The sequence below is a fragment of the Anolis carolinensis genome, chromosome 3 (assembly GCF_035594765.1).
Source record: "Anolis carolinensis isolate JA03-04 chromosome 3, rAnoCar3.1.pri, whole genome shotgun sequence".
In the NCBI taxonomy this organism is placed as follows: Eukaryota; Metazoa; Chordata; class Lepidosauria; order Squamata; family Dactyloidae; genus Anolis; species Anolis carolinensis.
In genome coordinates, this window is record NC_085843.1 from 33,630,088 (window position 1) to 33,642,608 (window position 12,521).

The 12,521-nt window shown below is 38.0% G+C and overlaps 1 protein-coding gene across 7 annotated transcripts in view; it reads left to right on the forward strand.

Moving 5' to 3' along the window:
• The window catches only part of fry (FRY microtubule binding protein), a 286,727-nt gene extending 276,485 nt beyond the window's left edge, over positions 1 to 10,242 (forward strand). For 4 of the 7 annotated variants that reach the window (XM_008107925.3, XM_008107919.3, XM_008107922.3 and 1 more), the window contains 4 exons: positions 1,914 to 1,931; positions 4,132 to 4,242; positions 6,653 to 6,855; positions 8,825 to 10,242. In XM_008107925.3, the coding sequence (XP_008106132.1) occupies positions 1,914 to 1,931; positions 4,132 to 4,242; positions 6,653 to 6,855; positions 8,825 to 9,083 (591 nt within the window). In that variant the 3' untranslated portion in view covers positions 9,084 to 10,242. The remainder of the gene's footprint in view (positions 1 to 1,913; positions 1,932 to 4,131; positions 4,243 to 6,652; positions 6,856 to 8,824) is intronic. The other 3 variants (XM_008107921.3, XM_062974702.1, XM_003219162.4) reach the window with 1 other exon arrangement.
• The last annotated feature ends 2,279 nt before the right edge of the window (positions 10,243 to 12,521 follow it).

A 12,521-nucleotide genomic window follows, 5' to 3' on the forward strand; every position in this document is an offset into this window, starting at 1 on the left:
TCCAGATTTCAGTTATTTTCTATTAACAGTGCTTCAGGATAAGAGTCGCTTTAAAAACATTTTGTTTTGTACAATACACACCTGGTTTCTTTTCAATGGTAGCAGAGGAAAGATGCAGATATAATAGTGAAATAAACTTGTCAGAGTGACTAGTGAGTGCTAGACAAACTGATATTTCATATCTCTTTTGAGTTGTGGAAATCTGTTTGGTGACCTTGTGTGAGTCACACTCTATCGGCTTCAGGGAGGCAAGCCTCCTCTGAATAATCATGTCAAGACAACCCAGTGATAAGGCCCAGTGGATCAGCTTGCAGACACAGAACAAAGACAGATCTTGACTATGTTCAGTCAAGATAACAGGCATGTCCTAGTAGAGTGAGGAGTGAAGTTATCCAGGGTTTGTCAACTGCATTCAGATATGAAGGACAATACTGCCATTGCTTTCAATTTAGGGGCACAGAGATATTGATAATTTGATTCATTACATTTATAACAGGGCACACCAGCTGTTTCAGAATGCAGAATATTTAGTCACTTTGTTTAGGAGGTGCAAAAAGATGAAATTTCCTATGTATGTAGTGAAGGGAAGAGTCATCTTTGACCAGATTTTAAATGTTCGTACTGTTGATTCCAAGTTTGATGCCTATCCTCATAAGTAACTGCATCTTTTTGGGGTGGAGAGAGGACACAGCTGGCTACTTCCTCAAAGCATTTCGAATCAGGGCCATAATGGTTGAATAAGATGTAGCATGTCATCTCCTAACACTAACAAAGCTGCTTCTCTATCCACTCACCCCTTCAGTTCAGGTAGTGATTTGGATGCAGTGAATAATCCCCACACTTAACCCTTGCAAGAACTATCTTGTAAGAATAAATTATATTTAATCATATAATTTATTCTTTTCATTTAAAGTAACCAAAAACAGAAAAGCAATACCCCTCAAAGGGATGGGGTAAAAGATTAGAAATGCTGACTGGATCAGAAGAACTATAAATAGAAGAACTATAAATAAACCCAACTACTGGAATACACATACACATATTCCAGTAGTTAAAGATATATACTTTGCCCGTACTTACAGTGCAATGTAGTAATATAGTAATATAATATAATATAATAGTAATATATGCATCTTCTTTACCCCATTTTAAGATTTGCAATACAGACTTTATGATTTTAACATCTTTAGCTTCTTTCCCTCCCATTTTCCATAGCTGCTTTTTGTAACATTTTGCCTGATAAAGAGGAGTATAAATGAATAAAGCTTAGCAACAGTTTTTTTGCATACAATAGAGTCTCACTTATCCAAGCCTCGCTTATCAAAGCTTCTGGATTATCCAAGCCATTTTTGTAGTCAATGTTTTCAATATATCATGATATTTTGGTGCTAAATTCGTAAATACAGTAATTACAACATAACATTACTACGTATTAAACTACTTTTTCTGCCAAACTTATTGTATAACATGATGTTTTGGTGCTTAATTTGTAAAATCATAACCTAATTTGATGTTTACTAGGCTTTACCTTAATCCCTCCTTATTATCCAAGATATTTGCTTATCCAAGCTTCTGCCGGCCCGTTTAGCTTAGATAAGTGAGACTCTACTGTATTTGGTGGATTCCCCATAAACATATTGCCCAATGGGATTTCTGTTATGAACCAGCACAGCTCGCTTCTTTTTAGATGATTACAGTGACTGTTTTAGAACCATGATTATTCAAATTTAAGCTTTTGGTGCCATGCATGTTGTGCAGTTGATACATCCTGAATCACTTAGCAAGTACAGACAAGCCGTGCTAATACTGCTGACAGATGAGTAATGATGGCTGTGCTTTTTCCAGTTGCATGCATTACACTGACACTATACTTTCTTTCCTTTCCTTTTTCCTGTGCCATGCTTGCTGTGTAGCAAATGGAATCTCTTGCAGTAAGTTAAAAGTTCTTTCATATTCTTTGTCCATAGAATTATGGACGAACACACCCTAGTTCACTGTTTTAACTCTTAGCATGTTTCCCCCTTTTCTCTTTCTGTTTTGCTCTTATTGTTCTCAGTATATGGATTATGGTTATATTATTATTACGGTTACCATGGTAATGTTTAAATTGCTTTTTGTTTCACAGTTTCTTGAGTCTGGCTGTAGCTTAATCTATTTATAAAGTCTAACCTAATCACATACAATTGTTATATAAATATTATTTGAGCTTGAGTGAGCTTTGTTTTTATTCTCAAGGCAATTGTTGTTTTTTGAAAGGGAGAGAGATGGGGTAGTAATTATATTAAGACAAATGATTTCTAATTTTTGTCTGTGAAAAATGGAGTTAGAATTTATTACATTAATCCATACTGGACTAAATTGGACATAGAAACAGTTAGTAGTAAGAAGGCAGTGAGATGATGAATCTGCTAGTTTTGCTTTTATTGTTAGCTGCTTTGGGTCTCTTTTTAGAGAGGTAAAGCAGGGTAGAAATTATTATTATTATTATTTCACACTTTAAAGGAGTTATCCAGGGTGCTGAACCCTATCCTCATAGTAGGTTCAGCATTTGGATAGTTCCTTTAAATTTTATACTAAAAGTGAAAGCAGATTCATCATATGACTGCTATGGAAGCCACTACTCACGACTGGCACAGCTTAACAATATTATTATATCATTGTATTCTGTGTGAAGAAATGGAGCCTAAGCTAAAACCTTAACACTTTATCTACAAAGGATTCCTGTATCCCCAAATTACATTACTATCTGTCCTTCTCCATATGTAGCATTCTTCCTTGGGGTGAACAAAGGAAGTTTGACACTACAAGCCTTAGTGACTTTCCAGATCAGGAAAGAATATATTGATGTTACCAACTGATGTTCCTACACCATCTAGTGGTCCTCACAATATGCTTGATATGAGAGTACTATAAATGGCTTCCAGTATGTTATTCCAATGTCCTATATTCTCTACAAGGGCAAAATTACTACATGCACTATTTATGAATTCAATACACAGACATACTATCTAGATACAGCAGGATATTTAGTGCTTTTAAATTATCATACCATAAGAGAGAATAATATCTGTTCCTTTCAAATGACCAGAAAGAATACTCCCTTCGAATGAATACGGGGCTGCCATGACACACTGTTATTGAGATTCAGAGCCATCACAATAAGTTCTCATTTACAAATGTTATAGGTGATTTTTCAAGTTTACTGGTTCTGAGACATTGAATAAGACAAATTGCAATAAAAAGAGGTGCACATGCCATATAAACATTTAGGCATATTGACCTAATTTTAAGAAATAGTTCCCATAGATTGAACTATGTTCATAGTATTTGTTTTAGAAAGTATTGTAGAATTCATTCAAAGTGAGATGAAAGAATGATGGGTTAGGACTCCAATTATGTAATAAAATAGAGATGGTTAACACCAACTCCATTCAGTTGTCTCAGTAAACTAGTACTATCTCTACTGTTGCAAAATTGGCATGGGGCTAACACTGGATTTAGCCAATAAAGGATAAGGATACGGATAAAAAGAACAGTATTTGTTTTGTGTTCTTATGAAATGGAGCATATATCCTGTAATTCTTCTGATCACCCTGTGAAATTTTTCTGTTTATCCTTATATTGCCTTTTATAACTGAAGTTGAGAGAGAACAGCTTATCTTAAGACAGTTCATGATGAACTGAACAGGGGTTCTGCAATACCCCATAGTTCAGTGGTTCTCAAACTGTGGGTCACCAGATGTTTTGGCCTTCAACTCCCAGAAATCCTAACAGCTGGTAAACTGGCTGGGATTTCTAGGAGTTGTAGGCAAAAACACCTGGGGACCCATAGGTTGAGAACTACTGTCTTAACATCATCTTATTCATGTAGAGACTTTCTAATTCAGAGAAGGGTCTCTTACCTACTCTGATACACTAACATGTATGAATACTGAAGAGGTCTGCACATTCTTGATTCAAATATGCCACATGCTTTGCATAATATATTAATTTTCCACCTTATATTCTTTTAAAAAATATTCCAGCATTGTTTTGTAACTGCTAATTTTCAGTTTGTCCCCAAAGCAGACAAGAATATTGAGCCTGTTACTTTTTAATAATGACTTCCCCTTTTACAATTTATTTCTTTAGCAATTGGAACTGTGCCAGAGATTATATAAACTGCACTTCCAGTTGTTGTTGCTTTTTCAGTCGTACTGTAAACTCATTGGACAAGTGCATGAAGTCAGTACAATGCCAGAGGTATGTAGCAAAACTACAAACAAAGGTTTTTACTGATCTAATTGCTATTTTTTCAGTGTGGTGTTTTGTTTCTTTCATTTAATTTGTTTCTCAAGAAAACTCTTATTTAAGACCAGAAATTACAACTAAAAATTGTTCACCCCAATTTTGTTTGTGAAAATATGTTTGCATTTCAAAAAGAAAGTATTATTTTCTTACATGTATCTGAATATTTGTCTGCTCTGAAACTAAAGGGGGTATAGACATAGCTATCTCCTGCCACCCTACTTTGCTTTCCCACCAGTGAAATCATGAGACAACACAACTGCATGGATTAAATATGGGCAACTTTTATTATATGCTATCAGTCAATCTCTGTGTGATCTACCAGCCAATTCAGGGCATAAATATTCACTTCAACTTGAACTTACACTTGATTTTGGTGTGTAATAAAACGAGGCTGTGGCCATCAGAGACCACCTCAATCTCAAACAATGGTGAGACACCACCAGATGCAACCCAGTGTTGTTCCCAAGGTGACCCTTCAGAGAAACGAGTGGAGAATTCAGTCCTACTTAATCTTCACAAGGGCCCAAGAGCACTTGCCAACAGTTCACAGCTCAGAATGAGAACCCAAGTCTTCCCGTTCCTTGCCCAGCACTTTAAACAACAGTATTTCTGTAAGCTGCATGGTGATTGTATGTAATAATATAGCTTTATATATATAGCAATGTAATGTTCTGCCTAAATTACTTCCTCTAATCTCATTACTGTCACCAAGACCTGGGAGTCAAAACCATATGGTGCTCACAGTTTTTGCCTGCATCTCTAGGTGCTCTCTAGGCATTTTTAAGTCCTTTAACACAACCCTATGGTATGCTTCTTTTGGAAATTGTTCATTATTCCCTGTGGAACAGATAAGGAGTTCTAAAGCCCTCAAACACAAGGAAATGTCTAATAGCCCTATTCCCGAGGCTTAGCTGCCCTGAGTCCCTATGGGGAAATGGGGCAGGATATAAATAAGGTTTTGTTGTTGTTGTTGTTATGGTGCTATTGGTCATTTGAGGAAGCAAATTTTAAACAGGACACTTTATTCAGGAGGATAAAGGGCCCTCAGGGTCCAACAGGTAAGTAATGAAGTCCCACCATTCATGCCAGTTGCTCATGCCTAGTTTAACTGAATAAATTAGATTTTTTTTAAAAAATCCGTTTCCTATCACTTTTCTGAAAACTAGATATGAACAGGTAAAGATAAATGCAATATCAATATTCATTTAACTGTAGAAATGCTAATCAGAAAGAAGATATTCACACTGCCATGACTTTCTAATGCCAAAATCTTGCATCTGTACAGTATGTGTAATATCCACCATATTATGTAATCATTTATAGAATATAAAAACACCCTTTCTCTCCAATGCCAAAATAGTGTATTTTCTGTGGAATCCTGAAATGACATAACATATATTCCACCTTTTGCACATGCAGCCCTGGGACATGGAGAGGGGGACAGTGACATGGCCACATAGTGAAAGAATAGATAAAAATAAGCCCTTTGCTACTGATTACACAGTTTGGCAAGAAACAACTGTCAGACAGTCTGCCTGCTAGAGAGTTATCACATACTGTGGAATGTTGACAGTGAGTGGACTGTATTTATTGAGCCAACTGAGGAATATGTGAGTCACATTGGTCCCATCCTGGATAGTAGGCTGTCATGCCAGCCTCTAAGTTAGGCATGTAGCCCATGCCCTTGAATCCCTTATGTTTTCCTGTTTGCAGAGCAAGATGCTCCACAACTTTCCCACTTGAATTGGGCCCTGTCCAGTGCCTCTTGCATCCCCTCTCCCTCCAAAAAGATGGTGACATAATTGAAATAGAAGAAAACTAGAATCATTTGTAAGCACTTATAGGTAATAACCATACCAGAACACAAGCCATGAGTAGTGGGGGCAGACTGGTTATTATGAGTAAAACTGCACAGTGCTTGGCAAGTCAGCAGGTAGGTTAAATTTTCTGGTGCTCCATCAACTGATAGTCAACGCTCATTGTTAGCAACCAAGCAATATGAAAGGGCTGCGGAGAAGATATGAAGGCACCAAGCTGGCCAAACAATTTCTAACTTCTATGAGGGGAGGGGGGGGGGCTTGCAGGACAACAAGCAAGTTAAGTCAGCTTTCTTCATCTCCAGTGTGCAGGCACAAACAAGGCACCTGGTTAGTGAGCATCATGGATTTCGGTGAAATGTAGCAACCAACGAAATGTGGATTTCAGTATATATTTAAAAATAGAGTTCCAAATGCATCCTGCACCAGTGTAAAATTCAACACCCAATTAAGCTGTCACTATGTTCTTCAATTTATGCCGGTTTTACTTTAACTGTCAGGGATAAATTATATCTTGATGAATGTAACCTTTCTTTCCTCTGCAGCTGCTGAATATGTCACGAGAACTGAGTGAGTTAAAGAAGAATCTCAAGGAAGCAAGTGCTGCCATTGCAATGGAGCCATTGATTATAGAGTGTGGTGGCTCTGAACCCATGTTCACTTCCACAGAAGTGGCCATTCAGTCTATGCTAGAGTGTCTGAAAAACAATGAGCTTGGAAAGGCTCTGCATCAAATAAGGGAATGCAGGTAATGTTTGATTAGGTGACTGATTTGTCACATTTTTCCTTTTTATTGTTTCGGAGCCCAAACAGCTGGTTCCAGATTTGAATGGGCTCAGAACTCTAGAAATTCCAAAAATACCAGGATTTCATATTCACTTGGTCACCCTCGTAGAATATCTCCATCTACTCTAGAAACATTTTCAGTAAGGAGATATATATAATAACGATAGATGACTATAAACACCTATTGCATTGAAGTAGCCTCTGTGTCTTTGTCTATGTGTGTCGTATGTCTAATGGCATTGAATGTTTGCCATGTATGTGTACATTGTGATCTGCCTTGAGTCCCCTTCGGGATGAGAAGGGCGGTATATAAATACTGTAAATAAATAATAAATAAATAAAAATATATCGAGCAGTGTCTTGATATATCACTTGTTAATTTTGAAGGAGTTTAAATGCTAGTTCTTAATCATCTATATATTTTTCCAAGTTTTCCACAAAGCATCAACTGTCAAACTTTCACAGGAACTACAGAGTTTCCCTCATTCCTCCTCCCTTTTGTAATGGCTAAAGGATGAAATCATTCTCTTTTCCTCATCGTTTCATTTATTATGGTTATGTTGAAACTTAACATTAATACATATTCTGACTTTTTAGTTCTTTTCAAACATAGAGGGAGCCTTTCAAGCTCTTACTTCATTTGTATCCCACCCTTCTCAACACCGTAGGGGACTCAAGGCCGCCTTACAGAGATGGCGCAATTTGATGCCACATTTACATAAGGTAAAACAAAACATATTCATTAAAATCAATAATTAAAACACATATCTTAAAAACAATTACTAAAAATCACGTAGTCCAGGGGCATATTCCAGGAGTCGTTCCATTAATTGCCCTATTCCATAGTCTCTTGTTTTGTAGATAATAATAATAATAATACTTTATTTATACCCCGCCACCATCTCCCCGCGGGGACTCGGGGCGGTTCACATGGGGCAAGGCCCGACTAGCACAATTTACAAAAACAACAGCATAAATACATTGAACAATATATATAAAAAATGAAACACAGTAAGACAATAAAACAAGAGTTAATAATATCAATCAACCACCAAGTAAAATTCAGTCAACTTCATTGGTGGGGGGGACTGCAACAGCAATATAAAAATAACATCATCAGTTAAAATACCAGAATAAAAGGGACCTTATAAAATTCAGGATAGAGTTATAATGCCAACTGAGGCTGGTCATCCAGTGACTGTCTCACCAAAGGCCAACCTAAACATCCAGGTCTTCAGTTGTTTCTTGAAGGAAGATAGAGAGGGAGCTAACCTAATCTCCCTGGGGAGGGAGTTCCAGAGCTGGGGGGCCACGGCCGAGAAGGCCCTCTCTCTCATCCCCACCAGTCGTAACTGTGAGGAAGATGGAAGCGAGAGGAGGGCCCCCCCAGAGGATCTTAGAGATCGAGTAGATCACATAATTGCATTGCAGATTACTGTCCAAAAACTTGGTCCCACAACCATGTCTTCCTGTCCTGAAGGACAGGAGGGAGGGAGGTGATCTAATTTCACTGGGGAGGGAGTCCCATAGGTGAGGGGCCACCAGTGAGAAGGCCCTGTCTCCCCACCAACCACATCTGCGAAGGAAGTGGGACCAAGAGCAGGGCCTCCCCAGAAGATCTTAGCCTCTGAGATGGTTCCCCCTCTCCCTTGGATAAAACTGCTCAAAGGAGTCTTGTGTTGAAGAAAAGCTGAAAATGCCTATTATGTCATATAAACATCTTAGTGTCATTTGCTTCCCACCCCATTCTCAGCCATTCCTGGCCAGAGCACTTATAGTACTCTCTATTATACAGTTTTTTAGGCTTAGGGATTAATGAATATACTTTTCTATCATACCGAACTGGGTTGATTTTTTTTTGTATACATTTATATTCCTTGTATAGCCCATTAATTCAACAATCACTTGGTTACATTCTTGTTTCACTGCAGGAGTTTATGGCCCAATGACATTTTTGGAAGCAGTTCCGACGATGAGGTCCAGACCCTACTGAATATTTACTTCCGGCATCAAACACTGGGGCAGTCCGGCACTTATGCATTGGTTGGCTCGAACCAAAGCCTGACAGAAATCTGTACGAAGCTGATGGAACTGAACATAGAGATCCGGGATATGATCCGGAGGGCTCAGAGCTACCGTGTCATCAATACTTTTCTTCCAGACTCCAGCGTTTCTGGCACAAGTCTCTGACAAAAGGCTTGTGCAACCTTTCTCATTCAAATTGGAATTGCTTCCATGCTGGAGTGAGGTGGATCAATGCCTTCTCAGCATTAGAAAAACTTGGTCAAGTTGTAGTCAGTCTTGTTACCTTTACAGCATTTTCCAAGAGGAGTTGGGCAGAATTTTCAATGTGTAGCAATACTGTAAGGACAAAGGTAATGTAGGATTCCTTTGTTTTCAGTTGCACACACAAAATGCATTTCACTGGACAACTGCAATTCACTACTGAAGAAGCAACTTCCATACATACCAAAGACTACTACACTGAACAAGACTTCCTTTTTAGGAAATTTATTTTAGCTGGCAAAAGTGCAATCTTTCCTTCACTTGAGGATTTTTGGGTTTTTTATCTTGTATATTTTTTCCTTTGACCAAGTAAAACAAAATAGGCAGAATGAAGCTAGTGACAGGACACTGAAAGACTGTCAGTTCAAAAGCTGAGGGCCTGTGCATATGAAAGAGGTTGTAAAGGACTACAGTTTAAATATACACTGTAATTTAAATATGATTACTGTATCTTTTGGAGAAAAAAACAAGCTGCTATGAAGTACATTTCCTGATGTTGCTAGGCTACTGTCTTGGAAGGTACTAGATCCTGTTGCAAAAGGTCTGTTATTAAGACCAACGTACCTATGAATGGACAAGGAAGATTTTTTTAAAAAAAGATTTTGTCTGCTTTTTACTAGAGGGTTGCTTTTATGAATATATTTATATTACTTAAAGATGGCTGGTCTGGCATAACTTGCCATTTTGTAGGAAACCATCACATGGCTGATTTAAATTCTTTTGAACTGCCTCGCATGTATTTTTTTAATTTAAGCATAATTTGGGTTTTAACAGTGGATATATTCAGTAAATTGAAATTCACTTTCTGTTTCTTAAGGAGTTTTCTTTGTATCATATGTAAGTTTTTCCTTGCACTTTCTGATGTCAAGTGTTAAATGAGTGCATGTAAAACTTTTGCACATTTGAGACACTTTTATTCCAGCATAGTGTGTGTCATTTATTCACTCTGTAAATACACTTTAAAAAGGTTTTTGTGAAGTACCTTTTGGTTGATATTTTGGTCAGAACAGGTTCATCTAACTAAAATATAAAGGTCCTTAAAATATATATACCTATATTCAAACATGTCTGTGTATGTTCTAATTGGTCTGGAATGATATTTGATATTTTGCTTAAGATATTTGAAGCTAATTCTGACATGGAATAGATGCCTTTATATGTTGATTTTGAATCAGCGTGTTCCCAGGCTCATCATCGCTCCAGGTGTTAACTACTGCATAGTTGGTTTGATAAGACACTTCCCCCAGGTAATACACATGTTGATTTATTAATTGTCTATCTCTTGTAAGGGAGCCCTCGATGGTGCAGCGGGTTAAACCGATGAGCTGCTGAATTTGCCAACTGAAAGGTCGGCAGTTCGAATCTGGGGAGCAAGGTGAGCTCCCACTGTTAGCCCCAGCTTCTGCCAACCTAGCAGTTCAAACACATGCAAATGTGAGTAGCTCCAGCAAGAAGGTAATGGTGCTCTATGCAGTCATGCTAGCCACATGACCTTGGAGGGGTCTTTGGACAATGCTGGCTCTTTGGCTTAGAAAAGGAGATGAGCACCAACCCTCCCAAAGTCGGACACAACGAGACTTAATATCAGGGGAAAACCTTTACCTATCTCTTGTAAGACCGATGGGATTATCTGATCTTCCTCTCCTTATAACATCAGTGGTTGTGTGCACTTCTCCCGTAAAGCAAACTGAAAGCAAGTTTATCAGCTATTAATTTAAAATGTACACATAGGTTGCAGAAATACACTACACAGTTTTCAATTTATGAAAACTCAATGCTGTGATTAAGCACATGCGGTCCATAAGGGAATCCCTACTTAGAGATCACACGCACTTTAATATAAAATCTTTAGCATGCTAAAGAATTCTTCATTCATAAACTACAGCATGCCTCCTCAACCATTCTCTGGAAAATTAAAAAATGGACATACTTCGTTTTGGTATTTTCTAACTCAAATATAAAACTTTTTTCAAAAATACTTTGTCAAACTAGGGCTCCAATCAACATTTATATACTTCAGATTTTTATGTGTTGAATTTAAGGCAAGTTTTAGATTTACACCAGATTATGATTGTAATGATAAGTTGTACTGTTTATCATTTTGAGCTCTTTACTTGCCTCCTAAGTTGGGGGGGGGGGGGGGGTTGGAGTGGGGGGAGGTTGCATTGAATTTCTCTTACAGCTAAAAGAAACTACTTCAGAAAACATCATGCACCTTGTTTCCCAGCAGAAATGCAACTCAATAAGAGGCAGTTCTGGAAAAAAAGATTATATTCCATGTTTCCTAAAGAAAATATTTTTCTTTAAATGTTGTGGGTGATGGCAAACATGTGTTACCAACCCGTGCCTTGAAAAGTAACACAGCTTGTGGATTGCTCTACCCAAATATCCTGGTTGGAGTTTGCTTTGCAAGGGGAAATATGAAGGTCAGCCAAAGTGAACTGTTGGAGAATGCACATGAAATTAATGTGCCTTCATTGGCCTCACTTAGCAAGTTATCAACATTCTCTGTTCACCCTTTGCACAGCCATTCAAAAATCTTCAACTATAATCTTCAACTAGTTCTGACAATTTCCAATACTATCCTGAATGAGTGGGAATTTATATTTAGTTATCAATTCCATCAACTTATTGTGATTTGAAAACACATTACCTGCATTGGGGAAACGTAGTTGGGTTGAATTAATTCTTCAACCCACCAATCTAACTCCATATGTTATCACAGGAAAAAAAAGCTCTGCTTCCACATAAAAATTGCAAGACAGACTTAAGACTGGGCCAGCCTGTGGCGCAGGCTGTTGAGCAACCAGCTGCAGCCAGCTGCGATGAATCAATCTGACCAGGAGGTCATGAGTTCGAGGCCAGCTCGGAGCCCCGTGTTTATCTTGTCTTTATTCTATGTTAAGGCATTGAATGTTTGCCTTATATGTGTAATGTGATCCGCCTGAGTCCCCTTCGGGGTGAGAAGGGCGGAATATAAATACTGTAAATAATAAAGACACCAAGACCAATGTAAGGCTTTAAAATCAGGCAACTTACCATACTCAAATATATATTCCTGTTTGGTTTCCAAAAGAGGCTAACCAGCTGGTCACATGGTAGGTCTATTGTGGTCTATAGTGTGTATTGCCATCACTGTTATAGAAATCTGCTCTATTAAATCCTGTTGCCCCACAGTGAAAGCCAACCAGAACTGATGATCTCATTAGGAAGAGTAGTATGCAAAGGTAAATCATGTGTTGACTGTATTTCTCCCTTCAAGTCACCTGTTGACTTATGGTGACCCCATGAATTTGAAAGTGTTTAAGTATGGAATACTCATATTGTCTGCCATTTACTTCC